The sequence below is a fragment of the Penicillium cinerascens genome (assembly GCF_028974065.1).
Source record: "Penicillium cinerascens strain IBT 15544 chromosome Unknown contig_5_segment0_segment0, whole genome shotgun sequence".
Lineage (NCBI taxonomy): Eukaryota > Fungi > Ascomycota > Eurotiomycetes > Eurotiales > Aspergillaceae > Penicillium > Penicillium cinerascens.
In genome coordinates, this window is record NW_026695294.1 from 1210220 (window position 1) to 1237761 (window position 27542).

Here is a 27542-nt window from a genome sequence, read left to right on the forward strand (position 1 = left end):
CCCCGGTGAATAGATTAGGATGAATATTTAAACCGGATATTTCAAGTTCGAAAAAAATAGTAAAGCGACTTAAGAGCAGTAGTGACTCCAACAAGGTTGATCCACCAAGGTGCGGTCCACCCGAGATCTTTTTTTGTCCCGCTACTTCTTCCTTTCCTCTCTATACTCGAGATACCCCAAGTTCCCTATCCAGCACAACGTCAAAATGCCCAGTCGACAAGAAGTCTCCTACTTTGGAGCTGGTCCAGCTCCCCTCCCGACTCCAGTCGTCGAGGCCGGCGCGAAGGCCTTCGTTAACTACAATGACTGCGGTCTCGGTCTCGGCGAGATCTCCCACCGTTCGCCCACCGCAAACAAGATCCTCGATGACACAAAGGCCAACCTCTCCACCCTCCTCGACATCCCCGATAACTATGAGATCCTGTTTATGCAGGCCGGTGGCAGTGGCGGGTTTAGCGCTGTTGTGCAGAACCTCGTCCCTGTCTGGATTGAGCGGAGGCGCCGCAGAGCTGAGGCGGATGTGCAGAAGGCTAATCCCGGTGCGGAGAAAGCTCAAGTGGACGAATTGGTTTTCCAGAGACTGCAGAAGGAGGTGGACGAGGAGTTGAAGCTTGATTACCTCGTGACTGGATCCTGGTCGCTCAAGGCTTCGCAGGAGGCTGCTAAACTCGTCGGTTCGAAATACGTGAATATTGCTCTGGATGCTCGGAAGGGTAATGAGGGCAAGTTCGGCAAGATTCCCGTGGAGGATACTTGGTCATTGACCCCGACCAAGCGTGAGGGTGGCAAGGGCTCTGCCTTTGTCTACTACTGCGACAACGAGACCGTGGATGGTGTTGAGTTCCAGAGCTTCCCCAAGTCTCTGGAGTCACAGGGTCAGGACGAGGAGGATGAGCGCCTTGTTGTGGCCGATATGAGCTCTAACTTCATCAGCCGGAAGGTTGATGTCAGCAAATATGCCGTGATCTTCGTATGTTATATCGGACGTTTAATGATTGAGCACCCGACTGACAATATTTACAGGGCGGCGCACAGAAGAATATCGGTGTCACTGGTGTCACCATTGCCATCGTTCGCAAGGACCTTCTTCCCCCTCATACCGCTACTCCTCCCGCTCCGCTTCTGCACCGGTTGAACATTGGTGGTCTCCCGGGCCCCATTATGCTTGACTATGCCACCATGGCCAAGAACAACTCCCTCTACAACACCCTCCCCATCTTCAACCTCTGGATTGCGGGCCAGGTCATGGCCGATCTTATTTCTACCTTCGGTGCCCAGAAGGTCAGCGGTCAAGAGGAGATTGCCAATAAGAAGTCCGATCTCATCTATGGAGCTTTGGACAAGTACCCCCAGGTGTACCGGGTTGTGCCTGACAAGAGCGTCCGTAGCCGCATGAACATCTGCTTCCGCGTTAACGGCGGAGATGATGCGAAGGAGAAGGAGTTCCTGGCAGGTGCTGAGAAGCGCCTCCTCCAGGGTCTCAAGGGCCACCGCAGCGTTGGGGGTATGCGCGCCAGCAACTACAACGCAGTTCCCCTGGAGAACGTGCAAAAGCTGGTAAAGTACCTCGAGGACTTTGCCACCGGACAGTGAACTGCCGTGGCGGCTGTTGTATTATCGACGTATGTGTGAATTCAACCTGGGGCATTTCTTGCCAAAGATCATTGGGTGAATGAATGGGACGCTCAGAGGTCCAGGGCAGTTGCGACTATTCAACATAACTCCCCAAGATATGCTATATGCTGAGAAAAGAAATTTATGATACAACGACCAGAAAATAATCAGAGTTTCCACACGCCCCAGTCCTTAAGATCGAGTTCCTTGATGACTCCCATCAGGGGACCTTGGAGCTCCCGCCCTTGCGCCCATAACTTCGGGCCGGCCATGTAGCTGATGAAACCTGCCGGGCCCGATACCATTATCAGTTTGCTCTTGCGCGAACCGTCAGAAGGGCGCGTGGACTCGATGAACTTGGAGATATCCTGCTTTCCAATGAACCTGTTCTGCTCATCCAAGTAGTAATCCACCGTAATTTGCCCTGGGTATTGCGATTTGAGCGCTTCTAGCTCCTTTACAATGAGAGAAGTGGCCTGCTTCGGAGAAACTGCCGGAACCGCCTGCGTGCTGGAGGAAGCAGAGTCGGAAGAGCTAAACCACCCCGAGAACCAGGATCGATGCAGTGGAGCTTTGGGCGTGTCACTCACGCCACCAATACAGTCTTCTCTCAATCGACTGGCCCATAAAATATGTATCCTCGGTCGGTGTTCACTAGTTGTGCGACTCAGGAGAGAGTATCCTGCCTGCAAGGCCGGCGCAATCCCCGTTCCGCCAGCAATGAACAGTACATCATTTGTCTCCTGGGGGATTGCACACTCAATTTGCGGCCCTCTCATTTCAATATCCGCACCTATATTCAAGCGGTGCAGGTATCGCGAGACCTCTCCAAACGGATCTTTTCGTATGAAGAATCGCAGGTAGCCCTCGTTCTCCTCGTCCACACTTAATGATGTAGCTGCCGTCGTCGGCAAAGGTGTATAATCACGGCCAATCTGCAGCTGGGGCTGCTTGAACATCACACTCCATACTCCGGTTCGCCAGGCGTCTTCGTACACATCGTAGTTGCTATCGCTGGGGTATCGTGGGCGAAGAGTGAACAGGCTGCTCGTCGCGGACACGGGCTCTCTGGATACAAGGCTGTACTTGGTGAATGTGTCTGGGTTCAAAGTTCCTGAATGAGGGCCCTGCGATCGAATGTATGCGCCGGCGCCTGCGGCCGCGGCGCTCACGAGGGCAAATCCTAGCCAGCGGTTCTTCGCGAACTTAGGGGATGCGGAAGTTGATGCATAGCGGCGAGATGGGGTGGCAGCCCTTATAGCAGGCCGGACCCTGCAGCACAAGGAGATAGAGGGGTTCATGGGGCGTAGGTTTGCATCGTCAAAGGGTCAAAGAGAAGGAAAGCGGCGGGGAATTTGGAGGCGACGGAAAGCCGATTGGGCACCCGATCGACAAAATAAAATGGCACCCCTTGGCAAACAACCTTGACTTTCTCCACCCTTTTCATTTCTTTCAGATCTGGGATGGGAAATGGAGAGTCCTGTCGGCGTCTCTTGACCAGTTCATAGTTCAATCCAGCTCTGAATCTCTCTTGATCGGACCTCGACCTTACCCCCGACCCCGATCTCGACCTCGATTGCCCGAATGTCGAGTATGCCATTCTCCCACGAGCCCAGAAATGGCAACCTCGCTGCTCCGCGAGACTCATTAGAGCTCGCCTCTCTCGCGTCCTCGTCGCCAGCCTCCGTCGGTGGCTCCTCGCGCTCCTCCTCACCCGACGGCATCTCGTCCTCGCGCAAGCTCTCCCTCGAAGACGAAGATCCTCTAGCTGGCGAGGATGGAGATGTCTACCTCCAAAGCGGCCGTCCACGAGGATATAGCACCTACTCAATATCCTCCGCATTCGATTTTGGCCGCAACCTCTTTCCATTGTCGCAAACACAAGCCGCCGGGTATGCGCCCCTAGGAACCCCGTCTGCACTCGACCGACAAGGAGATGGTTCGCTGGAGCGGAATAAGACCCTGACGTATTTGAATGGCCTGTCGCTCATTGTGGGATTGATTATTGGGTCGGGCATTTTCTCCTCCCCCAGTCAGGTCAACGCCAACGCGGGGTCCCCTGGTGCCTCGCTCATTGTTTGGGCTGTGGCGGGTGTACTGGCATGGACTGGAGCAGCTAGCTATGCAGAATTGGGAGGAGCAATTCCTTTGAATGGAGGAGCTCAGGTCTATCTATCCAAGATCTTCGGCGAATTAATGGGCTTTCTGTTCACATGGAGCGCAGTGCTGGTATTGAAGCCCGGCTCTGCAGCTATCATTTCGATCATCTTTGGAGAATACATCGTGCGAGCGTTCGTCGGTGCCGACGTGGAAAATGTCAGCCCGTGGATCAACAAGGGTGTTGCATTCGGAGGACTTTTCACCGTGACCCTATTCAACTGCATCTCTACCAAGATTGCCACCCGCATCGGTGATCTCTTCATGTTCTTCAAATTCGTCGCGCTGGTTGGTGTCACCGTCACGGGTATCGTGGTGGCTGTGACAGGCGTTTCGTCCAAAGGAAAAGCCAACACAGAATGGAAGACCACCGGCTGGTTCGAGGGCACCAATACCGAAATCTCCGACTTTGCAGTGGCGCTGTACGCGGGGCTGTGGGCCTTTGATGGATGGGACAATGTAAGGAATTGGTTGATGATGTTGGGATGAGACTATACTAATCTGTTTCTAGACTAACTATGTGACGGGCGAATTCAAGAACCCAAGTCGCGACCTGCCACGCGTGATTCACACTGCGATGCCACTGGTCATTCTGTCCTATCTCATGGCCAACGTCTCGTATTTCCTCGTTCTGCCCCATTCTACCATCGAAGCCAGCAATACTATCGCCGTTCAGTTCGGTAGAATGGTGTTTGGCCCAGCGGGTGCCGTCATTCTAGCGCTCGTGGTCGGTGCTAGCTGTTTCGGAGCCTTGAATGCTACCACCTTTACCAGTGGCCGACTTATCTATGCAGCCGGCAAGGAAGGCTACCTCCCATCTTTATTCGGCCGCATCGGTTTCTCCAGCTCTTCGTCCCCGACTCCCCCAGCAGGCAGCCGTCTCCGCCGACGCTCATGGGCCCGCAAATCCCTTTCTCGTTTCTTTGGCGATGAATCCGGACTTGGATACACCCCTATAAATGCCATGGCCTTGAATGCCGCGTTGACCACTGTCTATATCGTCGTAGGCGAGTTCGGCACTCTGGTCACGTTCTACGGCGTGGCCGGTTACACCTTTTACTTCCTTACCGTTCTCGGTCTGATTGTCCTGCGCATCCGCGAGCCGCATCTAGAACGCCCCTACCGCACATGGATCACCACCCCGATCATCTTCTGCTGCGTAAGTCTGTTTCTCCTGAGTCGTGCCATCATCGCCGAGCCTCTCCAGACCCTGATCGTGGTCGCCTTTATCATTACCGGTGTGCCGGTATACTACTGGCGTATCTACCAACGGGACGGGAAGAACGCCGTTACAGGATGGAAGTTTTGGAAGTGGCACGCTCGTTAGTAGACTTCGCGCTGCTGGCACTGTTTTTAATGACTTGATACCCATGCATATAACCCGGGTGTATGGTGAGAGGTGATGCGCTTTTTTATGTCTTTCGCCTTCCTGGTATTTTGCCCGCGAATGGCACACGATGTGATGACGGTGGCCTCGGGCAACTGCATTTGGATCCTCTTCTTCCCGCTCCTGGGCTGTTTTATTATCTTTGATCTCGAATGATCCGTGCAGGTGTCTCATAGTGAATCTCAATAATTATTAATCTTGCATATTCGTCCTGTTGATTAAACTACTAGCTAACAGACATTCAGCTAGACATGAAGAAAAAGTAAAGATCTTCATACTGAGACTATGTACTGGACCGTGAAGGTTCATTCACAGGTCCATATCTTTACCTCGGGTGTTCTCTGATTCCCCGGTCCTCGCCTCTATCGAAGTCCGGTAAGACCTCCACTTCCACGCAGGCACCTTGGCGGCATACATTTCATCAATCTCCGCGAATGTACGGCCGCGAGTTTCCGGCATCAAGAAATACACGAAGACGATGATACCAGCCATGCATCCAGCAAAGACCAGATAGGTCTTTGCGCCAAGGTTCGCTGCATCCGCCGATGTCAACTGCGGCACGACGAGGGTTGTGATAACAGCAGTGATCTCTTGACAAGCGATAGTATAGGACATGGTATGGTGACGGAGCTTCGGAGTAGCCATCTCGGAGGGCATCAAGTTTGACAATGAAAAGAACGAGGAGGCCCAGAAGAAGTTGAACACGAATGACAGTGCTGCGATGGCGAGGACAGCGCGTTTGTTGCCTTTGTCAAACGCTAGACCGCCAGCCACAGCATCTATGATGAACAGAATGCTCATACCAACGAAGGCCGTTGGGCGTCGACCAGCACGGTCAATGACGAATGGGGCTGCAATGGTACCAGCCAACGTGCAGCAGGATGAAATAATCGTAAGAGTAAAGGCATCTGCAACTCCCAATTCCGTAAGGAAGATAGTTGTGTAGGTGGTCGACAAAATGACGCCGGAAATTTGATTGAGAGAAAAGAAGGAGCCGGCAACCAGTGTACGTCTGAGATGCTCTCGCTTGAATATATGCCAGAACTTCGTCTCGGATCGGATCTCACGGTTGTTCTTTTCACACAAGGCCATGAGCCGGAGTTCATCCTCGACTTGCTCGTCGCTGAAACCGCGGAGTTTGCGAAGGTTGAGCCGGGCTTGTTCCATATTTCCTTTTGATACTAGCCATTCGGGGCTTTCGGGAAGTGGTATTGTCATGGCACACAGGATAATAGGAACGGCAGATTGCACGGCCAAGGGGATCTGGAAGGATAAGTGGCCACCGATCTTTTCGGTACCCCACACTATGACGGTGCCAACTACTCCGGCCGTGAGGTTCAAGATATTAATTGAACTGACACTTCTGCCTCTCATAGAAGCAGGAACAACCTTGCATGATGATCAGTCTCGCAGCTCTGTGAACCCGAATGAAATAGTCTTACCTCGGAGAGATAGAGAGGGGTCGTGGCAGTGGCAATCCCAAAAGCGACGGCGTTGATGGATCTTCCACCCACGAAGGCCCCCAGATTAGGTGCAAACACTTGAAGAAGCCCACCGCCAACGGACAGCATATACGCGGCCACCAGAGGCCACTTGCGGCCGAAGTGGAAGTTCAACGGAGAAGCTAGCAAACCACCGAGCGCGGCGCCCACCAAAGGGAGAGAAATGACCAGGTTCTGGTTGCGAGCCGTGAGGATATATTTGCCCGTCGCTGGATTCGGCCCTTGAAACTTCTCGACCTGGTGCAAGTCAACATCTCCATGCTCGGTGACCATGCGGAGGAACTTACAAATGGCGTCAGTGCCGCAACAGGAGAGATGAGTTTATCGTCATAGCCAAACATGAATGACGACGCGCCGAATACGACGCAGACCAGAACGAGCAGCGCATTGACAGCGCCTTTCTCCGAATAGACGACATGTTCGACCTCGGCCGAGCCGCACTCTTTGTCAGTAGTCATGGCTCTGAACGAAGAAGCCCAGCTTGATAGCAGAGAGAATGGTCTCGAGTATCGAGACCCCGTGGCGTTATGTACCGGGTTCATTCCATGCCTGTGCCCTCTGTACCCTTCATGCCATCGAGAGAATCAGTTTCCCCATGGAGAAAAGAAGCTGGAGAAGCTGCAGGTCGGTTTCCCCAGATTTTCCACCTTGCCACGGTTCGGGCTATCGCTTGACTAAGACGCATGGTTTCTCCGAAGTTTCCCAGAGCAGCACAACCCGAATAGCTCTAGAACGTCGTGAAAGCGCCCCCCGGAGCATTTATGCATCAGACCTAGATTTGCAGCTGCAGCTCCTCCGTCTCTTCAGGGTCGACGTTTCGCCGAATATTCTCCGCCGAGATGTTGCATGCTCCCGAGCACGCCTCCGATTAAGTCCCGGGAGAATTTCAGACTCCTGCAGCTCTCTGCTGCGATATCACTGTTGGATATATGAATCTGCAACTTGCCCTTTCGATCAGAATGCGTCACATGGGGCAGTCGTTTTCTCCGAGCAGTCAAGCTCAAAGCACTAAAGGAAATTAATCGGTCGCATTCCACTTTCCTAATCTTTTTTGGATGATATCGGATTATATCGGACTATTTAAGAGTCTATCGATGATTGCTGCTTCACTATCCTCGCATTTTTCGTCTAAAACATCGCGCCACGAATATGTCTGTTCTTATCAGCGGAGTCGATGTCCCTGGACATCCTCCCCGCGACAAACACTCCCTGCAAAGTTATGAAGCCAACAAACTTGATGGCAAGCAAACATCCAGAATAGCCCTTTCGAAGCCGTCTTTTCATCTAAATGCGCCTAGCGGGTGGCAGAATGATCCTTGTGGTGCTGGTTACGATTCTTTCACCGGACTATACCATCTCTTCTTCCAGTGGAATCCATATGGCAACGACTGGGGCAACATGTCCTGGTGTCATGCCACCTCTTCCGATCTGGTCTCTTGGAGTACATCACCCATCCCGGCTATGACGCCGTCGGCGGAGTATGACCGCTGCGGTGTATTCACCGGTTGTATGTGCCCGACTGATATCCACGGGAATCCGGGGGCTCTCACTGTCGCCTATACATCAGTGAGCCATCTTCCTATTCATTATACTTTGCCGTATACCAGAGGAAGCGAGTCGCTCAGTTTAGCCACCTCCAAAGATGGTGGCATGACATGGCAACGAGAGGACTGCAACCCTATTCTTCCTGGACCGCCTCAACATCTCCAGGTGACTGGATGGAGAGACCCATACATTACGACTTGGGATCGAGGCGAGGCATCGCAAAACCAGCATTCAAATCTATATGGTTTTATCTCTGGTGGGATTTCCGACCAAACACCGACCATCTTTGTCTATTCTGTCAACCCCCAAGACCTTCGGCAATGGCAGTACACCGGCCTCTTGACCAACGTTGGTCTCAACTTCCGTCCGTCGCGCTGGTCGGGCGACTTCGGTGTCAATTGGGAAGTGACCAATTTGATGACCTTGACGAATGACTCTGGCGATTCCAGGGATTTCGTCGTGATGGGAGTCGAGGGATGTCTGCGCCCGGAAGGCTCAGATCGCGTCGCCGGTGAAGCTCGTCATAGACGGGACCCTAGGGGTCAGCTGTGGATGTCTGTAAAAGCGTCCGGAGAACAGAAAACTACCGAAAACGTCTTGACAGAATACGCCTTCGCCGGTGTTTTCGACCACGGATGCTTGTATGCTGCCAATGGCTTCTGGGATCCTCAAACTTCTCGGAATATTATATACGGTTGGATCACTGAGGAAGATCTGCCTGATGGCCCTCGCCATCGCCAGGGATGGAGCGGTATGATCTCTCTGCCGCGGGTGGTGAATATGATGACTCTGCGCAATGTTAAGAAGGCACGCAGCTCGCCACTGCACTCGATCACATCCATCGAGAAGATCCCAGAACATGACGGAAACGATTTTACCATTCACACTCTGCGTATCACACCAGACCCACGACTTGGTCGTCTTCGACATGGGGCCACAAAGAGCAATTTGACACAATTATCCCTGCATCCATCTTCCTTTTTGTCCTCCGAGTCTTGCTTGCCCCTGACAACAGCTCGCTGGGAACTGACAAGCGAGTTCTCGGTTAGCCAAGCGTGTGAACGTGTGGGCATTGAAATTGCTCATACTGCTGGTATGTTCTTGTTCAACAACTTTCCTCCAAATACCACAATTAACCTGTCCCTAGACTTCGAACATCGCACTACACTTGCATGGCACCCACGCTCTGAAACAATAACCATCCACCGACCCTCTGTCGAGAACCCCGACATCAACCATGGACACGAGACTGCACCGCATACGCTATTCACATGCGTGAATGAGCAAGGCGAAGAGACTGAAGAGAACTTAAGAGTACACGCATTTTTCGACAAGAGCGTGCTAGAAGTCTTCGTAAATGAGAGGACGGTTATTACAACTCGGATTTACCATCCATCCAATCGCTGCTCTGGATTACGCTTCTTTGCAGAGCCAGCCGAAGGACAATCTGATCAACCGCCAACGACCCTTCTGAAGGCTGATGTCTGGGATGGGCTTGATGCGAACTAAAAGATGCCGAGCTAGAGTTATATTCATTTCAGATATATTTGTACATTTCGTTTCATACTGGCATCATTTATTCACACACGATGGGGCCAAAGTCATTGCTGGGACCAACTCCCCGGAATTCGTAGTGAGCGGAGGTGGGTTTTGTACTTCTCCAAGAATGGATGATTGCCTCCTCGGAAGCTGCTCAGCAACAGCACGAAGTCTTCAGCGAGGCTCTGTGGAGTGGAGGTTGCAGATGTTGTTTCAGAAAAGTTGCCCAGAGGTGTCATTCCTGTCCCGAAGGGCGGACTGATGTTACAGAGAATATCGGTTGCCGTAACAGCGATATCGTACATCTTTTCAGTCTGCGCATTTGGTTAGCTATGTAACACGGGCCGAAGCAGGCGAGCTCGACTTACATGTCCTATCCCATGAGCCTCCAAGGAGCTTAGTCGTAATGACCGACAAAGCTGAAGTGTTGATTCTGCAATGGACACCGCGTAGCCGAAAGTTAGCTCGGGCCGCTCGGAATGGGTTCTGAGGAGACCGTGATTCAGGCATGAGAGCCATACGCGGTTCTGAAGCCATTTCTGGGTGACGAAGACGTCTGCGGCCTGCGTTTCTCGCAAGCCAATCGAGAGCAGGGCATTGTTGTCATTCCGGTCCTCTTTCGCTCGCTCAAACCAGTCGTATCCCTTGTACCGTTCAGCTTGGCTGATCCGGTCAAGGCTAGCATGCATCGATAATGCCTTGGCTTCAGTGAATGTTTGGCAAAAGCCGTTGGTGAGGTCGCAGCGTCGATTCCAGCAACAGATGAAGTCTTCGTCGATGGCGTCGAATAATTCCATCAATCGCGCCAATCCCATCATGCCTTCGGCATCATTCTCGTTGTGGACGATGATGCCGGAGACAAGACTATGCGTTGCATTGTGGAGAAAGTCGTGCACGGAACGCATGCTGAAACCTGGCTTCCCCGAGAATGTCACCGGGTGTAACCGCTGAAGTGCATAGGCTCTGCTTGTCATTAGCGCAAATTATCTACCACCGGGGATTTTGTCACTGTACCTTTCTGTGATTGATAAGACGAGATATGTGCGCAGACGCTGGCCTTTCTCATCGCTAGATAAATCCTGATATAAATTGGGATCATTTAGCCCCAATGTAGACGCAAGGTCCAGGGCTTCCCGCAAGCGAAGCCATGCAGCATTGTGCTGGTTACTTCCAAATAGACAACCAAATAGGAAGAAGCTTGTTAAGACGGCTTCTATAGTGGGATGTTCACCGAAGTCGGAGCAGCTCCGCATTCTGGTGGCCTCGTCCATCATCAACCGTGCTTGTGTAGCACGCGATGAGGTTGTCGCACGTTCGTTGATTTCGATTGGCTGCGTTAAAGAAAATGCACATAGTGAGAGTATCATTGATCCGAATTGGGGATTTTTGCGATGCTCTTGACACAACATCCGTGTGAACAAGGACGACCGACTCAGCAACGGGAGAGTCGGGTGTAGTCGGTCAAAATAGACGTCGATCCAGGGTACCATGTTCGCTTCATTGATTGAAGTTGGCCAGAATTCATCGCCTCCGTCATGGCTTCCGGACTGCATCGACCCCACCGCTGGCGAGAAGGGTATTCCGTGCTCTTCCTGCTGGGGCATATGCATGGCTAACACATCAGGCACTGGTTGAATAATAGACGGCAAAGAAGATTTGAGATAGATGTTGCTTCCAGGGAATTCGAATACGGGGACCTGGGCGCCCAGATGGTCGGGAAGCCAATATTCCACATCGGGGCGGTCGGTCCAGCCCACCGCGCCGATGCTGGTAGAGTCCAAGGACGGTGTCTCGTTTCCCCAAGCATCTACTAATGTAGGCGAAGGACCGGCCCCGGCTGGTCCATTCATGGGCATCGTGACTTCCCCGTGAGGAGGTGCCCAGGATGTTCCCGCCATAGGAACGGACTGGCCCGCCTCCGTTGTTGGAACGTGATATTGAAAAGCATCTTGTTTCGATAGCGAAGATTCTGATGAGCTTCTGGGGATGATAGGAGTTTGTTGCTGTCGGATTTGCGACACGCGACTGGAACACGGTTAGCGCATCTCTCTCAAAGGCCGGTGTCGCGACCATTCCTCCATTACTTACTGCCCGGTTGGCCCGCGCTTTTTCTGCGGCTGAAGGAATGTGCAGTCAAACCCCATCGACTGACAGGCCTTGCATGGTTGCGACAAGCTGCACTGTAGGGAGAATTAGCGCCCGCGATCCTGCGCGACTGGGGGGAGAAGTTACTTTGATCTTGCGGAACTTGCACTGGTCGCATGCTCTCTTCGCGATCGCCCCAGGCGCAGTCTTATTTCGTGTGCGAATTGCACCAGTCGGGCTTGCACCGGTCGACGACCCTGAGCTCGTGAGATCCATTAGGATGCCTCTCCATCCAGCTAGCTCATAGGAAGATGGGGGTGAGGGTGGCTTGAGGTTGAGGATCCCCCGATCCACTTCCGCCGGCTGAGAGAAACCCCGCCCAGCACCGCGCACGGGAGGGTTCGAGAGAGAAGCTTTGACTTAAACTCTCGAGCGCCGGGCTGCCAGAGCGAATACAACTTCATATATCTTCAGATGGCCGTGTGACATGATCTTTGGGCTCACGGCTCCCAGTATGCGCGGAAATGAATTACTCCAGATGTAGCTCTCTTGTACCGTACCCCACTTTTGGGCTGAGCTCTTGATAACGGGTCGTCTTCCGAGGCCGAGCCGCTTGGGATTCGGCCGTATTTAAATCTATAGTATCCCCGCGTCGAAGTGGACTAAGACAGAGTCGTCATGGGTAGCACGCAGCAGTCGTGGGAGCGTATCGTCGCCCAGAAACGCGCAGCCAGAGACCAGCTGCTCGCCCCGTACTTGGTTGACGATGAAGAACAACGACAGCCCCGAGTGCATCGGGTGGACGAGCGCAGTCGGTTGAAGGACCCTGAGATGCAGATAATCACCGACATTGACGGCATCGAGGAACTGTCTCGGTCTCTTCGGAAAGGGGAGTTCACGGCCGAGCAGGTCACCAAGGCGTATATCAAACGGTAAGAGTGAAGAGACCATTGAGTGAAGCATCGCTAAACCTTGTGTAGGGCAGTGGTGGCACATCAGCTGGTTAGTGACTCCCTGTATTCGCCATGGCAGAAAGTAACGAAGATAGACCAACTGTTTGAGTGAAGTGGTCTTCGAGGATGCCCTAGAACAGGCCAGGAAGCTAGATGTCCATTTCGACGCAGCGAGAGAGCCCAAAGGTCCTCTGCATGGAGTCCCCATCACCCTCAAGGACCAATTCAATCTCACGGGCGTCGACACTACGCTGGGTTACGTGGGCAGGTCCTTTGCTCCCGCAGATGAAGACGCGGTCCTCGTCCAACTGCTGAAGAGCATGGGTGCCATCGTTATCGCGAAAACAAACTTGCCTCAGAGTATCATGGTTTGTCTCCATCCCAACGCTCATGCACAGTCGCTAAACTAGTGAACAGTGGGCAGAAACCGAGAATCCTCTCTGGGGACTCACGACAAACCCGAGAAATCCTGATTTTTCGCCCGGCGGTTCCACTGGAGGTGAGGGGAGTTTGCTAGCACTGCATGGCTCCCTGCTTGGCTTTGGCACTGATATTGGCGGGAGTGTGCGCATTCCTCAGAGTATAATGGGTTTGTATGGCCTCAAGCCGAGTGTAAGTATCAGCAGGTTCTCTCCTAATTCTCTCCAACTTGCATACTAATTCAATATGCAGAGCTCTCGATACCCTTACCAGGGCGTTCCCGTATCCACCGAAGGACAGGAACATGTTCCTTCTTCAATTGGACCGATGACTCGTGATCTGGCGTCTCTTCGCTATATCACTCAACTCATCGCAGATTCCCGACCTTGGGACTTGGATCCTCGCTGTGTTCCTCTTCCCTGGAATGAGCCTGCTTTTCAAGACATTCAGAGCCGCCCGATGGTTATCGGGCTCATTATAGATGACGGCGTGGTTAAAGTCCACCCGCCCATTGCTCGAGCCTTGCAGGAGCTCTCGGCGGCATTGAAAGCGCAAGGACACGACATCGTGACCTGGGACACATCGGACCACGCTGCGTGTATGGAGATCATGGACCTCTTCTACACTGTCGACGGCGGCGAAGACATCCGTCGCGACGTCACTGTTGCGGGCGAGCCATATATTCCTCATGTCGAGGCTTTGGTTAATCGGGGCAAACCTATTTCGGTATGGGAATACTGGCAGTTCAACAAACGCAAGCTTGCCGCGCAAAAGAAATATCTCGATAAGTGGAATGCCGTCCGGTCTTCTTCTGGAAAGCCCGTTGATGTCTTGCTAAGCCCGACTTTGCCGCACACGAGTATTCCTCATCGTATGTTCCGCTGGGTGGGATATACAAAGATCTGGAACTTCCTGGACTATACGGCCCTGACCTTTCCGGTGGATCAGGTACGGGCTGGTCGGGATACGTTGACTGGCCAGCCTTATACACCGAGAAATCCGCTAGATGAGTGGAATTGGAACCTTTATGATGCAGAAAAGATGGATGGGTATCCTGTGAACCTGCAGATTATCGGGAAGAAGCTTGAAGAGGAGAAAGTGCTCGGGGCTGCTACCATCATTGAGAAGATTTGGAAGAGCCGTGTCAGAGATATTTAGATCGGTGAATGTCTAATAAATGGCTAGTAATTTTGTTGTATTGTTGATTTAACGTATCTCATAATTGGTGGACCTAGCTTCCAAATCTCTTCGACTCGGTCCACTCGAACCAGAAACCAACGCCGTGGAAATATGCTGTGGGAAATCATGTCGCGGAATTAAGCTTTGACAGGCTCGAAAAGCTCAGGCTTCATGTTGATCTTGCAGAGCTTCGCCACGCAGCCGCTAAGCTGGAGCAGTGACTGCACACCATCCAGGATACGCATGTGGGTGAAGCCAATCTCGCGGATGAACTCCAACTTGGAGTGCTCCGAAAGTGTCGGGATGGTTTTGGTGACTCGAAACATAGTGCTGATGATGTCGTGAGAAGAATATCCCAGGGTCCTGTAGACGAGTTAGAGAGATCCACAGTATCAGCCCAAGGATTGTCGACTGACCATAACTCGTTAAGTGTCTCCAGCGCAGCATCCACCTTGCCTTCCCAGCAAGCCTTGATCATCGCCTGGATCTTGACAGGATGGGGGCTGTCGACGACACGGAACACATTGTCTCCACTGACGAAGCCGAATCCAGACCAGGTACTCTGCAGGTTGTTGAGGGCCTGGCGCATGTCACCCTCGGCACTGAAGACCAAGGCGGCAATCCCATCTTCCGAGTGCTCGACCTTCTCGGCTTCGCAGACCTGCATCAGTCGCTTCACGACCTGGGCGTCGGTCAATCGTGCATATCGAAGAATGGCGCAACGTGATTGAAGAGGCTCAATGATCTTGTTCGATTGATTGCAGGCAAAGGCGAATCGAGTAGTGGTCGAGTAGATTTCCATCGTACGACGCAGCGCCTGCTGGGCACCCGGAGTCATGCTGCATCAATGTCAGCAAATATGAGCAATCTAGAGAGTTCAGAAGTAACCCACCTGTCGGCTTCATCGAGGATAACAAGCTTGTGTCGGCCTTGGGGCAAAGTGACCTTCTTCTGAGCGAAACCCTTGATCCGGTTGCGAACGACATCGATACCTGAATTGCGACATCAGTATTCTGTTCCACGCTATAGAAATGGCACTGGTAGACCGACCTCTCTCGTCACTTGCATTCAGCTCCAGAACTGCCTCCTTATACGCATCACCCAGCAACTGCCGTGCCAGACAGAGAACCGAAGTGGTCTTTCCAATACCCGGCATGCCGGAAATGATAACGTGAGGCATGTTTCCATCCTTGGCAATAATCTTTAAGCGCTCGATCGTCTCGGTGTTGCCAACGATGTCATCGAGGAAAACGGGGCGGTATTTCTCAACCCTATAGTGGTCACAAAAAGTCAGTGGACAGAGCGCTTGCATCGTGGAAAAGACCCTACCAAGGCAGCTCGTAGTCTGCGGGGCCTGTGGTGGAGGCTTTGGCGCCATTGCGCTCAGCGCTCGCGGAAGACTCGCCCTGGGCCATGATGAATGTGTGGTGTCGTGGGGAAAGGTGCGGTGATGAAGAGACGCGAAAGGTGAACGCGTCCCGCGATAAACGGCTTATCGCTTGGCCTGTGCACTCAGCTTCTTTGTGCACGTAGTAACATGTAGTAAGAGTGGTTGAAGAATAATATAGCTAGAGCAAAGGAAATATTGAATTGACTAAATTTTATACTCGTTCATTTATGGAATCTCAATTTCTTCGTCGCTGGTTGAAAACATAGTCACTTCTGCGGCTGGCATTCCTTTCCTTTACCTCAACTCCTTAATCCACAGCTATTCTTACAGCCAAGTCATTGGCAGCCGTTCCTTATCACTGTTCGATCCTGAACTGCCATAGCCGACGAGTCCGTCCATTCCCTGAACACAATACTCCCCAGCTCAGCTCCCACCACTCCCCGCGGCGACGAGACCCGCCTACGCGACAAGAGAGAAAATCCTGGGAGACACCGCATCTCCGGCGTTCGCATTAGAACACAAGAACCCCATCTTTCCTCACAATGGGCCCAGCCTCCGTTCGCCGCAATCTCTTCCACCAGAACCTCAGCCGCCGTCCTGCCTCCGCCGGCCCGCCCAATGGCAACGTGCCTCAAGGGAACAACGCGCTCTCCAACCGCCCTTCGCACCGGATGAAGCCGACAAGCTCGGACTCATCCTCGTCGCGCAGCATCAAATTGTCGGAAAATAAGGAGATCGTCGTGCGGGACAAGAATGGTGGTTACAAACTCGACGTCCCGTCATTGCCGCATGCTTTAGTTGGCGAAGACGGGGAGGAACTGGGAGATCTCGATGCAGAGGAATCGGGGGAGACGGCATTTGACTCTTCGGAGCTTAGCGGGCGTGAGAAAGAGAGTATGTCGATTTCTAAATCTGGCGTATACGGCGAACTACAGCTCACAATGACCTAGAATTCGATGCTGCTCTGGTAGAGATGATGATCCGTCATCGAAACAGAGCGACCAGTGGCGAACCCGATGGTAAGCTGCAGTTCTCACATATTACTCTAGGGTATCGACTCGTGCTGATTTGCAACAGAGATCTTGGACATCGTTCACCAGAGCTTACGCAAAAAAGTAGCTTCTTTGGGAGATGACAATTGGATGTTTGAGCCAGAAAAGGACCTGCGATTTTGAACGGATTCTATGATGCGCTTTCATGTATTCATTTCATTACATGGTCTTCTCATTTGGGTATGTCCACTACCAAGCAACTCGTCTTTGGTCAGGAAAAAATGGACCTATAGGTCCTAATCGAGCTCCATGTTTGATGGAGGTGCCTCGACCGTCTTTGCCCGGGACTGTGGCCCCCTTCTCCCCCCGGCGTTGTCTTGTCCGCCACCACCGAAGAACATGTTACCCATCATGTCCAAGAGAGGGTTCCCTTGCTTGGGAATCTTGATGGCGAAGTACTGTTCACCAATCTGGGCCAGAGCGTCGTCCCAAATGCCCACATCCCTGATCTGTGGCGCATATTGCGCGGTGAGCTGTCGGAACAAATCGGCACTACCCCGCTGGATAGTCAAGAGCAACATGTTGAGGAAGTTGAGCAACGGCAGGACGGGGAAGACCCGGATGTCGGAGCTGGCGCTGCTCACATCTTGCACACCGAGAGACGGGTTTGCGGCCGACAACCGAGAGGTGAAAATGAGCAGGGCCTTGTTGGCGCTGCGAAGGTTGCCGGTCAGGAGGTATGGGAGAACTGCGCGCGATGCATAGATGGCTGCAGTGTGGGGCTCGTCGTGAGTGTACCACTCATACTCGAGTTTCGCCAGAGTCTCCGCCGACTCAGACGTTCCCAGGATGAGGTGCTTCTCGGCATCGTACGGCTCATTCTCTGCGTATCAATAGTCAGATAGTGCACATGAACAGGACCAATATCTAATCACGAACCTTCCGCGTAAACTGAACCAACAGCGTGGTGCAGCTCCGGATCTCCTCGCTCCAGCGGTCCGTAACGCGCACTCCATCCAATCATTTCCTGAATATATCTCTTCCTCGTGGGCTCGTCCGACGGGAACTCGCGCAAAAGCTCGATCAAACGCTCTGCAAGCCGGCCATGTTAGTTGAAATCCATTCCAGCAAATATCCCCCCGCTATAAACAGGCAACCAGGAACCCAAAACTCACTCTTCCTAGCGCGGCCCTCTGTATCATCATTGCCACCGGCGATTTCCCACTCTGCCTTGTTGTAGACCTCCGTTACCAGCATAATTGCCAAGTCTCCGCCACTGGCCGAGGCACCCTGCTGGGAACCGGCCTTCAGCAGAGCCGTGGCACCGCCAGCTAGGAGTTCGGCCGCCGCATCGTAGTTGGATTGCTTGATATAGCGCACAGCAATGGTGCGGAGCTGCTGATGAGCTTCATAGTAAGCGCCATCCGCGATCCTGGGAAGATAGTCGCCGTCAGCATGGTATTTCGTCAGGAACGAAGCAGAGTGCGGGGCCTCACTTTTCGCGCTGCCGGGCGATTGTCTTTTCAATCCGAGAAGTCATTGTCGAGCTGTAGCTTCCAACCAGATTAATAGCAATGGGTAGGAAGTCGATTCAAAGGGCCCAAGCTCGAAGGATGCGGCGATGGAGCGGGAGGGCGATTCGCGGGGAGTGCAGGTTGAAAGGTTGGGTGTGGGGACGCGGAAGCTCAACTGCCCTTACATTTTTCCCTCCAGTTCTCGACTCCGTCTTTTCTGGCGTTGCGCTATTCTATTTCTGATGTTCTGATATTCTAGTCCTTTTACACTACGGGAGCTTACGTGCAGCTTTCATCCACCCCCGGACCCCCTTGCGACGTATTAAAAGCGGAGTTCCGTTTGCGACTGGGCCAACTGGCCGTATCTTTGTATCAAGGGCTGACAGCCACGCTTTGCGCGTTCGTCATTGCAACGGAATAGCTATCAGACAGTCATCTCCAGCTATGAGCCGAGCACGTTTCGATATTCAACCCGTCGACCGCTTCGGCGGTTCGGGTACAACCATCCGACGACCCCGAGTAAGTGATCCTATGCATGGCGGTGGAACAGAGTCGTTGATGAATCACTAGGAAATTGCATGCTTCTCCTATGATCAAAATCGCCAATTCTCGCTGGGGGATTCATCAATCTCGTACTATTACCCGCCGGATCTGCCAGCGGACTTGAACATCGGCTTCAATACGTTTCAGAAACTGAATGATTCTGCCGACGAGCATCTTGATGCGCTCCTAGACACTATTACTGCACTTGAGAAAGAGACAGAAAAGAAATGCGAGGCTGATATCATCACCTGGCGAGGGATGATGACCAAGGTGGGCATCACGTGTCACAATATCGAGGCTGGACGTTGTTCTGACCCGTATAAACAGATTCTAACTGCTCCATTTGATATGATGAACGGGTACACAATCCCAATGACTCCTTTTCATGGCTTATTACTTACGCTATTTGGTGACCCAGCTTCGAAATGAACGCGACATGCTTCCAGGTAGGTCTCGTTCTATGATCCTCAAATCCAGACCAATCTGACTGACTTGACAGGGTACAATGTAATGATATTCATACGGAATCTGATCATGCATGATGCTTATACATTGCAGATTCATTGAGGAGAACAACGAATACAAGAATCGACAGAAAGAGGTCCAGCGTAACCAAAGAATGCCGCCTGGCATGGCATCGCAGGAGCAGATGATGTATTGGGGTGCGCTCAATTCCTGACCTCATTGATCAACGGTTGCTTACCCTCAAAGTTAGGTTATAAATTTGAGGTGTTGTCCGTCCTACGGCAACCATGGGACTCAACAACGCGTGCGGAAATTGAAAACCGCCAAAATGAAGTTGTCAACAATAGTGCACAATACTGTTCCGTGGTCAAGACTGGCATTGGACATACACGCATGGTCCTTGGGGGTGAGGTTGATGCTGGTGGGTTCATTAGTCCAAAGAAATGCAAGCGCCGTGCTGATTCGACTTAACAGTGTGGGACTGCAAACCAGACCGAAAGGAAGACACAATCCACTGGGTCGAGTTGAAGACATCGGCTGAGATCCGCAACGATCGCGATATGCTGAAGTATGAAAGGAAGTTGCTCAAGTTCTGGGCGCAATCCTTCTTGCTCGGTGTACCAACCATCATCGTTGGCTTCCGTGATCAGGAGGGTATTGTCCATCGCTTGGAAGAACTGGACACTGCCAGTATCCCTGGGAAGGTCAAGAAGGTCGGAAGAGGCTCATGGGACGGAAACATCTGCATCAATTTTACTGCTGCTTTCTTTGATTGTAAGGAAACCTTTCTCTCCACGCTGATTTATGCTAACACTCTGCAGGGCTGAAGCAAACCATCCAGGAAGATGGGATATGGAGGATACGGAAACAAGAGAAGTCACCGGTCATCGAGGTGTTCAAGGTTGAAGATTCAGGCCATGGTGATATACTTTCTTCTGCCTTTACATCCTGGCGGTCGTCAATGGCCTGAGATCTATTGCGTTTGTATTACCACCATGAATATCCCATGTTTTATCAACAGCATTTTAATTTACATGCTCAATGTTTCCTATTTATTTATTATGTTGTGGTAGGTCAGGGATCAGTCCCGGAATCCGAAGCCTTTTGAGCTTCTAATTCCCGTTTTCGGAAATAAGCGTCTCGTTCAGCCTTCCTTGCTGCAGATTTGGCTGCTCGTTTATGGCCGTAACCTTTCAGATGGATGTTCCACTGTTCTTCGCCGGCCATCGTCTTGTTGCACATGTCGCAGGTAAAGCACTGCATATCGGAATTCGGCTGTGAACGCCCTTGCTCCTCTTTAGCGCCGAGAACGGTATTCGCTAGCTTCGAGAGTGATTTGGGATCAGGCGTCGGTCTATCTTCAAACATTGACTGTACGATATCCTCGGATGGTTTCGCAATGCACTCATCCCAGCCCTTGACACTGCTGCTATCCAAAAGGTAGAGGCGGCGCGTCATATCGGCATCTGAGAGAGCTCGCCATAACTTGTTCCGAATCCATTTCACTTGAGAAGATCCATATTGGCGTGTAGCTGTTCTGATGGAATCGATACAGCGCTTTTTGAGATTCTCGAGCTCCTCCTCGTTCAGTTTTGCTTCCTGGACAGCCGCAAAGTACGGCGCCAGCTCCTTGAAGCCGATAGACACCCAAACACCACGCGTTTGGTCGACTTCTATGCCCTGCGATTGTTTTGTCTGGAGATAATCTGACATAGTCTCAGCCTCGGCCATCAAGCCTTGCTCGATCATGCCGTCGACACGCGCGTCCAGACGCGCATTGAGAATCTCCTTTTCCGCGTGAACCCAAAAGATCAGTGTATTCTCGAACCGCAGTAGCCCTTCATCTTTCATTACTGCCTCGTTCTTCAGAAGCTTCTGTTCCGCGTATATTTCCGATGCTCGTCTCCCTGTTTGGAAGTAGATTTCTAATGAGCGCCGAATCTTCCGTGCATCCTTCGGGTGCCATCGCTCAGCCATGACCGGATCTACCTCGCGAAGTTTCTCCATTAAGACTTCAGGAGACGACTCGAGGATTGGCCATTTGTCCGAGGTCGACGGTAGCTCTTGAAAGGGCTCCGGTCCGTCTTCGTCATCTGAGCCTTCCCCAACCAGTTGGTCCTTGAACAAGACGGCCTGCGTATAGTAATGTGTGCCTCCGACCAGAATGGGCAGTTTCCCACGAGATCGAATATCGTCGATGAGCCGGAGAGCTTCCTTCTTGAATCGGCCAATGCGCCAGGCCTCCGCTTCTAGGTCGACACAGCTCAGCAAGTGGTGGGGGATGCCGTTTCGCTCTTCGACGGGGATCTGGTTCGTGATGATGGGCAGGCCGCGGTACATCTGCATCGCATCGCCATTGATGATTTCACCGTTGAATCGGGAGGCCAAGTCCACAGCGAGCTGTCTGTAGTCATTAGCCTTCGCATTCAAGCATGCGCGGGGTACCCAATCACCTTGGACTTGCCCGTTCCCGTTGCGCCGACGACGGCTATGAGAGGATTCATGATTGCTCGAGCAGAGCGAATCGTTCGAAGAGCAGAGAGCATAACGCACTCGGCGTTTTGTAGGAGAAGGGAAGAAGGAGGTCTTTTTTTTATCGTTTATCGCTATCGTGCATTACATCATCCGCGCCGAAGCCCACGCTAGCCGCGTGAGTTTAGTTCACTGTTCCTTTCGTGACTCACTTCTTCCCTCAAAGCTTTGTGTCTCCTTTTTGCAACCCGTTGCTCGTAAGAGGTCTCAATATGGCGCAGTCTACCACTCCCCCGAATCCGTCCATTGCGGTGCAAAACCTCTCCTATAAATTCCAAGATGGCTCCGCGGGGCTGGAGAATGTGCAGCTGGATCTCCCATCGGGCAGCCGGACCCTGCTGATTGGCGGTAATTCCCAAGAAACCCCATCACATTGAACCGACTGCTAACAATCATCCAGCTAATGGAGCCGGCAAGACCACATTGCTCCGTCTGCTCTCGGGCAAGCGTCTAGCCCCCACTAACACCATCTCGGTGGGCGGCAAGGACCCTTTCAAGGATTCGCTGGAAGGTGTCACCTATCTGGGCGTAGAATGGGTGCTGAACAGTATCGTCCGCACCGACATCGACGTGCCCACGCTGCTTGCCTCCGTGGGTGGAAACGCCTTCCCGGAGCGGCGGGACGAGCTGGTGGAGATCTTGGATATCGACCTCAGCTGGCGAATGCATGCCGTTTCTGATGGCGAGCGCCGTCGTGTGCAGCTCGCTATGGGCTTGCTGCGACCCTGGCAGGTACTCCTTCTGGACGAGATTACCGTGGATTTGGACCTGCTCTCCCGCAGCAATTTCCTCGACTTTCTGAAGCGGGAAACGGAGACTCGGTCCTGCACCATCGTCTATGCGACTCACATCCTGGACAACCTCGCTCAGTGGCCCACCCATCTTGCCCATATGCATCTAGGTAAGGTCAAGACGTGGGGCTCCGTGGAGAGCTACTACGATCAAGTGCCACAGTGGACGTCAGAGAACAGTCGACTTGGAGAGCTTGTTCTCAAATGGCTCAAGGAAGACCTGGAAGCCCGTGGACCCCGCAGACATGACGCCCGTTCTAGTCAAGGCAGAACGTACCAGTCTCTCGAAGGCATCGGTGGTTACGGGCTGGAGAAGAGCAGCTAATCGATGGGTTTCTGATTTGTATTAATGGGTATGATCTTGTTTCATCTTTTGATGCACTAAAGCGAAGATATTTTTAACACAGTGCCATTCAACAATCATCGGGTTCAACCAACTGGCATGGAGGGGTGTTTTGGCGGCATTCAGATCTACAGGATGGATCTATTCAACATTGGAGTTTTTCAACCATGACTCATAGAAGGCTTACGGATTATATATATGTTTCAACAATTTGAGGTATCATTTGTGAAGGCATTCGTTTTTGTTTCTTTTAAAGTCAAGATATTTGAAAAAAAAAAAAAAGATGCTACTTTCCGCTTCAGAGAATCCCCTCATTCGACACTAGCAGGATCACATATCAGGGTAGAACCCGGTTGCCTTGGAAGATTGTCTTTTTGCTCAAATCAATGCCACGGGCAATGCGCTCCAAGTACTTCGAAGTCTCTCAGCAAAATTAATGGAAGCGTCCGTGTTTGATTCTCCAGGAATGAAGCACCGAGTGAAATATTGAGATTGATGCCCTTTCACGATTACGTCTGCTCCAGAGCAGCAACAAGCTTTTTCCATGATTCCATTCCTCGCTTCGCGTTCTCATCTGGTCGTCTTGATGCTTCCTCTCTCATCCTCCAGTCAAAAATCTCCATTGAAACCACGCCTTTCCAGCTCTTCCTATTTAGCCAAGCATTTCCAATTTCCTGCATGGGAAAATATCCCCCAAGCTCCGTCTCGAGAGGAAATAGGCGCATGTTTCGAGACCAAGTCAAAGCTGAGGGGAGATCCGCCTGATAGAAACGATGCTCCGGTCTCAACGGGGGCACAAATCTTTCTCCGTCGGAAAGCTGCACGTAAAAGATCCTTTCCATTGGGCAGGTCTGTACGAATCGATCAAGGGAGGCTTGCAATGCACTATCCCCGTCTTCACGTATCCCTCGTTCGGTAGTGCAATCCCCCCATACTCGCGCGGCGATGTGAAAGGAATCCAAGCAGAGACCAAAGTTTGGCCGGTCCACATCTTGCACCAGTCGGAGCGACTCTTCCCAGGTATCGATGTAACTTCCCCATGCCACTGCCTCGTAGGCGATGCTGATAGAATGAGAAGCTGCCAGTTCACTGAGTTGGCGCATCTCCTTCACCATCTGACTCCAATCTTCTGAGCTGTTGGCAGTGTCGAATTGAGATGGCACTTGAAGATATTTTGCTCCCAGGCATGCGGCAATCTCGGTCCAGTGTCGAGCAGAATCAAGTCGGTCAGTGAGCGGCGAGTGGTGGCCTTCGAAGTTCTTGAATGGGTTCAGAGCCAGGACTTCCAATTTGGCAGATAAACACAATTCGCCAATAGAGTGAGCAGCCGCAATCGTGGTCAAAGGAGGAGCTTGAGAGGCTCCATAGACCACTATCTCTTGGTAAATGATCTCAACCGCGAAGAAGCCATTCGATGCAGCTGCTTGGATCTTCTCGGGGAGAGTGTGTGAGGGGTGAAGCCCCAGGGACGAAGTGGTGATCGCCAGGTGATTCTTGAACATGATGGGAGGTATGACGCAGAAGAAGGAAAAGAAGAAAAAGCAGCAGCAAGGGTGGCCTTCCATCTATATGTTCATGATCCCTCGGCTTTCTACCAACCCTCAGACCTTGGGCTTACAACGAATGTACCAAAAGCGATTAATGAGACAGCCGGCGATGTACATCTTTGACTATGCACTTACCGTTGTTTTGAAAATCTTCAGAAAAAGGGATATGGGAGGAAGATTGCTACAGGGAGGCCAAGGAGATAGTGTAGGTGGTCTGTAGGCCTACCTACTTCAAAAGTGTTCACCTTCCTGGCGTGGACAGCGGCCACCGGGCAAAAAAGGCACGCCAAGGTGAATTACTTTTAAAATGATACCTGAAAATGGAAGGAAAACATGTCCAGAAAGACCTTTACCTAGGCAACGAAATAGATGCCTAGGAAGAGATATTTGAGATGGTGTAAATACGCGTGGAAGTGTCTTCACTTCCCACAGCCAGTTCGAGTCGGTCCTCCTCGGCGAGCACCGGCCGCCATGACAACTGGGTAATTGCTCTCGATGGGGCTATGAGCCGGTCGATACTCACAACATGTTTGGCTTCAAGACTATCACTGGCGATTCGGTGGATGGAGATGGCTCCGTTATCCTCGCCCGCTGCGAGGATGAAGGAGTTCTTGTATGGCGAAGGCGAGAATGCAATGGCAGAAACCGCGGATGTCAGGGCCACGGTTGTTTTGCAGACAAAGGAATTATCTTCGGCTTTTTGCCAGATCTTGACCGATTTATCACGTCCTGCAGTGGCAAAAACAGGCTCTATAGTGGCTGGTGCTGGCGCCCAAGCCGCACCCAAAATCATTCGAGAGTGACCCTTGGGATTTGAGGCGTAGTAGGTGAACGTAGTCGGATCCTGATCAATTCGTGCGAACACTGCCCATTGACGGTCTCGGCCGACGCTGAGAAGATATCGGTCATCATCGGAGAATGACAGGTCCGTGATGGTCAACGAGTGTGCGGTGAGGGAGGGCCTGATCTCGTGCCAGTCCGTTGTATCGTACAAGCGAATGACGGCGTGGTCGATAGATGTTGCTTTGCAGGCAGTGGCAATGAGCTTGTGGTCATGGCTGACTGCAACAGCAGAGATCTCATAACCGTGACCGTAGAGCTTCTCGTGCTCCGGCCACAATGTGTATCGCGCTAGCTGGTCTTCAAGCGGCGGGGTATCAGCCAATAAAGAATTTGCAGGCACAGAGGGTGCGCTGGATTCCGCCTGTTCTCCTTCTTCTTCTTCCACGGGAGCCTCATCTCCATGAGCTTTGTTCGAAAGACCCAAAACAGGGATCTCAGCGGTATCTGGAAGCTCGCCTCTGACCGTTTGTTTGAAACCTGTCAGCTTCTCGAGCAATTCCACGATCTGCTTAGGCTCATTGAATACTCGCAACAATTTTTCCTCTGCGCCAGAAACAAATTGCAATGGGCCCAGTGTATCGATGCAGTTCAGGTCATATCCATGAATCTGGGGGCGTGAAAATTCGTGCCACGAGCGCTTATTGTCCCGCTGCCATTGAGCGTGAAGACGTGTAGTCTGGTCGGCGCTAGTAGAAAGCAGATAACCGCCGCTAGGCTCCCATTGTACTCCATTGACTGGACGCACATGCCCTGTGACGCCAAACCTCTGTACCCAGATGTCTGCATCGGCGTCGTGCTGCCACATTCTCCAGCTGCCTGTCCGGCTCAGGCTGACCACTTTCTTGCCATCCGGTGCCCAGAGTCCAATCCAGAAGCCACCAGCACTACCAGTGGCCGTAGTCGATCCCTTCTGCACACTGATCTCTCCCATTCTCTCCATTGACATCCAGACACCGGATACCGGGTCTTGTTCCCAGATCGTGATCGTGTTGTCAGCAGAGGCTGATAGAAGCTGTGACCGTGCTGGGTCGGGGTTCCACATGGCGGTGTAAATCCAGTCTTCGTTTCCAAACAGCAAGGCTTCAAAAGTGATAGAGAATTTAGAGCCAGCCGCTTCAAATTCATGGGCTTTATTCGATAATGTTGGTTCCATACCACCCAGAAGAGGATCCTCATCATCAATTGGCGAGGCATTCTTTACTTCGCCTCGGTGCAGTCGCCATAGACGAATGTACTTGTCCTGACTGGCCGAAGCAAGCAAGATGTCGTTTGTGCTGCTCTGTGTGTCTTGCGTGAACGAGAGAGACCGAACCCAAGCCTCGTGACCAGAAAGCACTGCGCGACGTTGGAAAGTTGGCTGGTCGACAGAGGTCTCTGCAACATAAATCTGCACTGTAGTCGTAGTCCCCGCAACAGCCAAGACCAACGGCTTTCCCTGCTCGCCCTCGAGCACGCGCAGAGCTAGAGATAACGGGAAAAAACGAGGCTTCAATGTGATTGTTTCAAGTATCTCGCACTTCAATCCGCCCTGCGCATTGATTCTCCAGGTACGCACTGTTCCGTCGGCAGCTCCAGTCGCAACAATGTCTGACCCGTCGGCCACAGCTAGTGCATTCACCGACCCTGTATGGCCCTCGAGCGTGAAGGCATGTTTGTAATTGCGCGAGTCGTCGGGATCTTGTTGCCATACACGAATTGTTCGATCGACGGAGCCGGTAAGAAGGAATCTCGTTCCTGAGGAGGGGCATGTGTAAAATCTGACTATGCTGACTTTGTCGGAGTGGCCTACAAGCAGAGCATACACCCCACGATGAGAGGGTTCCTTCGAATAATGTCAGCTGCAAAATCTCGTCGGTGATCAGGTTCTAGTGAAAACCAACCAGAGGCTCCCACAAGGCGACATTATTGTCTGCACCGTAGGCCAGTACACCTGACTGGACATCCCAATCCGCCGCACCCGGGTGCCTGTTTCCTCCTACACTGATATAGTCAGTCGAAACAGACGTCATATTTCGCAAGCACTCCAAAATCCCGGGGTTGAGTGTGCCGTTGTCGGCAATGGCGAAAAGAAAGAGCTGTCGCAAAAGACAATTGTGGAAGGGCTTATCGATAAGCGCGCACACTACAGCCGCCGATAGTCGCCTTAGCTCAGAACTCGGATTTTGCAGGCAGTAAGTTTTCGCACTGCCTAATTTTTAAGT

At 52.1% G+C, this 27542-nt stretch overlaps 15 protein-coding genes across 15 annotated transcripts; 7 read left to right on the plus strand and 8 right to left on the minus strand.

The window, feature by feature from the left end:
- Positions 1-205: 205 nt before the first annotated feature.
- On the plus strand, positions 206-1593 carry N7498_004902 (O-phospho-L-serine:2-oxoglutarate transaminase; the record flags this gene model as incomplete). Its single annotated transcript, XM_058451964.1, has 2 exons — positions 206-970; positions 1024-1593. 2 exons carry the CDS (start codon positions 206-208, stop codon positions 1591-1593), a joined length of 1335 nt encoding a protein of 444 aa, XP_058308502.1.
- A 188-nt stretch (positions 1594-1781) lies between these two features.
- N7498_004903 (cytochrome b5 reductase family protein) lies at positions 1782-2915 on the minus strand (the record flags this gene model as incomplete). The annotated part of the gene is made up of 1 exon (XM_058451965.1): positions 1782-2915. The coding sequence occupies one exon, from the start codon at positions 2913-2915 to the stop codon at positions 1782-1784; it is 1134 nt and encodes a 377-aa protein (XP_058308503.1).
- Positions 2916-3198: 283 nt separating this feature from the next.
- Positions 3199-5098, plus strand: N7498_004904 (putative amino acid transporter; the record flags this gene model as incomplete). The annotated part of the gene is made up of 2 exons (XM_058451966.1): positions 3199-4230; positions 4283-5098. The coding sequence occupies 2 exons, from the start codon at positions 3199-3201 to the stop codon at positions 5096-5098; spliced, it is 1848 nt and encodes a 615-aa protein (XP_058308504.1).
- Positions 5099-5467: 369 nt separating this feature from the next.
- On the minus strand, positions 5468-7118 carry N7498_004905 (uncharacterized protein; the record flags this gene model as incomplete). Its single annotated transcript, XM_058451967.1, has 3 exons — positions 5468-6547; positions 6601-6897; positions 6948-7118. The coding sequence occupies 3 exons, from the start codon at positions 7116-7118 to the stop codon at positions 5468-5470; spliced, it is 1548 nt and encodes a 515-aa protein (XP_058308505.1).
- Positions 7119-7809: 691 nt separating this feature from the next.
- N7498_004906 (glycoside hydrolase family 32 protein) lies at positions 7810-9714 on the plus strand (the record flags this gene model as incomplete). The annotated part of the gene is made up of 1 exon (XM_058451968.1): positions 7810-9714. One exon carries the CDS (start codon positions 7810-7812, stop codon positions 9712-9714), a length of 1905 nt encoding a protein of 634 aa, XP_058308506.1.
- Positions 9715-9754: 40 nt separating this feature from the next.
- N7498_004907 (CeGAL family transcription factor) lies at positions 9755-12105 on the minus strand (the record flags this gene model as incomplete). The annotated part of the gene is made up of 5 exons (XM_058451969.1): positions 9755-10058; positions 10113-10707; positions 10759-11769; positions 11833-11924; positions 11977-12105. 5 exons carry the CDS (start codon positions 12103-12105, stop codon positions 9807-9809), a joined length of 2079 nt encoding a protein of 692 aa, XP_058308507.1. The 3' UTR covers positions 9755-9806.
- Positions 12106-12507: 402 nt separating this feature from the next.
- N7498_004908 (amidase) lies at positions 12508-14360 on the plus strand (the record flags this gene model as incomplete). The annotated part of the gene is made up of 5 exons (XM_058451970.1): positions 12508-12761; positions 12810-12831; positions 12878-13150; positions 13200-13394; positions 13455-14360. 5 exons carry the CDS (start codon positions 12508-12510, stop codon positions 14358-14360), a joined length of 1650 nt encoding a protein of 549 aa, XP_058308508.1.
- Positions 14361-14518: 158 nt separating this feature from the next.
- Positions 14519-15796, minus strand: N7498_004909 (replication factor C subunit 4; the record flags this gene model as incomplete). The annotated part of the gene is made up of 5 exons (XM_058451971.1): positions 14519-14744; positions 14798-15220; positions 15274-15373; positions 15432-15652; positions 15711-15796. 5 exons carry the CDS (start codon positions 15794-15796, stop codon positions 14519-14521), a joined length of 1056 nt encoding a protein of 351 aa, XP_058308509.1.
- Positions 15797-16313: 517 nt separating this feature from the next.
- Positions 16314-16946, plus strand: N7498_004910 (uncharacterized protein; the record flags this gene model as incomplete). Its single annotated transcript, XM_058451972.1, has 3 exons — positions 16314-16665; positions 16722-16790; positions 16849-16946. 3 exons carry the CDS (start codon positions 16314-16316, stop codon positions 16944-16946), a joined length of 519 nt encoding a protein of 172 aa, XP_058308510.1.
- A 113-nt stretch (positions 16947-17059) lies between these two features.
- On the minus strand, positions 17060-18303 carry N7498_004911 (protein GET4; the record flags this gene model as incomplete). Its single annotated transcript, XM_058451973.1, has 4 exons — positions 17060-17646; positions 17703-17855; positions 17939-18195; positions 18260-18303. 4 exons carry the CDS (start codon positions 18301-18303, stop codon positions 17060-17062), a joined length of 1041 nt encoding a protein of 346 aa, XP_058308511.1.
- A 418-nt stretch (positions 18304-18721) lies between these two features.
- On the plus strand, positions 18722-20255 carry N7498_004912 (DXO/RAI1 family decapping nuclease; the record flags this gene model as incomplete). The annotated part of the gene is made up of 9 exons (XM_058451974.1): positions 18722-18796; positions 18848-19090; positions 19148-19179; positions 19239-19266; positions 19320-19327; positions 19379-19482; positions 19536-19706; positions 19760-20059; positions 20107-20255. 9 exons carry the CDS (start codon positions 18722-18724, stop codon positions 20253-20255), a joined length of 1110 nt encoding a protein of 369 aa, XP_058308512.1.
- A 104-nt stretch (positions 20256-20359) lies between these two features.
- On the minus strand, positions 20360-21789 carry N7498_004913 (tRNA dimethylallyltransferase; the record flags this gene model as incomplete). The annotated part of the gene is made up of 2 exons (XM_058451975.1): positions 20360-21685; positions 21739-21789. The coding sequence occupies 2 exons, from the start codon at positions 21787-21789 to the stop codon at positions 20360-20362; spliced, it is 1377 nt and encodes a 458-aa protein (XP_058308513.1).
- A 240-nt stretch (positions 21790-22029) lies between these two features.
- On the plus strand, positions 22030-22933 carry N7498_004914 (putative ABC transporter; the record flags this gene model as incomplete). The annotated part of the gene is made up of 2 exons (XM_058451976.1): positions 22030-22165; positions 22218-22933. 2 exons carry the CDS (start codon positions 22030-22032, stop codon positions 22931-22933), a joined length of 852 nt encoding a protein of 283 aa, XP_058308514.1.
- A 527-nt stretch (positions 22934-23460) lies between these two features.
- Positions 23461-24453, minus strand: N7498_004915 (sugar phosphate isomerase/epimerase family protein; the record flags this gene model as incomplete). Its single annotated transcript, XM_058451977.1, has 1 exon — positions 23461-24453. One exon carries the CDS (start codon positions 24451-24453, stop codon positions 23461-23463), a length of 993 nt encoding a protein of 330 aa, XP_058308515.1.
- A 418-nt stretch (positions 24454-24871) lies between these two features.
- N7498_004916 (Elongator subunit ELP2) lies at positions 24872-27350 on the minus strand (the record flags this gene model as incomplete). The annotated part of the gene is made up of 2 exons (XM_058451978.1): positions 24872-27163; positions 27222-27350. The coding sequence occupies 2 exons, from the start codon at positions 27348-27350 to the stop codon at positions 24872-24874; spliced, it is 2421 nt and encodes an 806-aa protein (XP_058308516.1).
- Between the last annotated feature and the right edge of the window lie 192 nt (positions 27351-27542).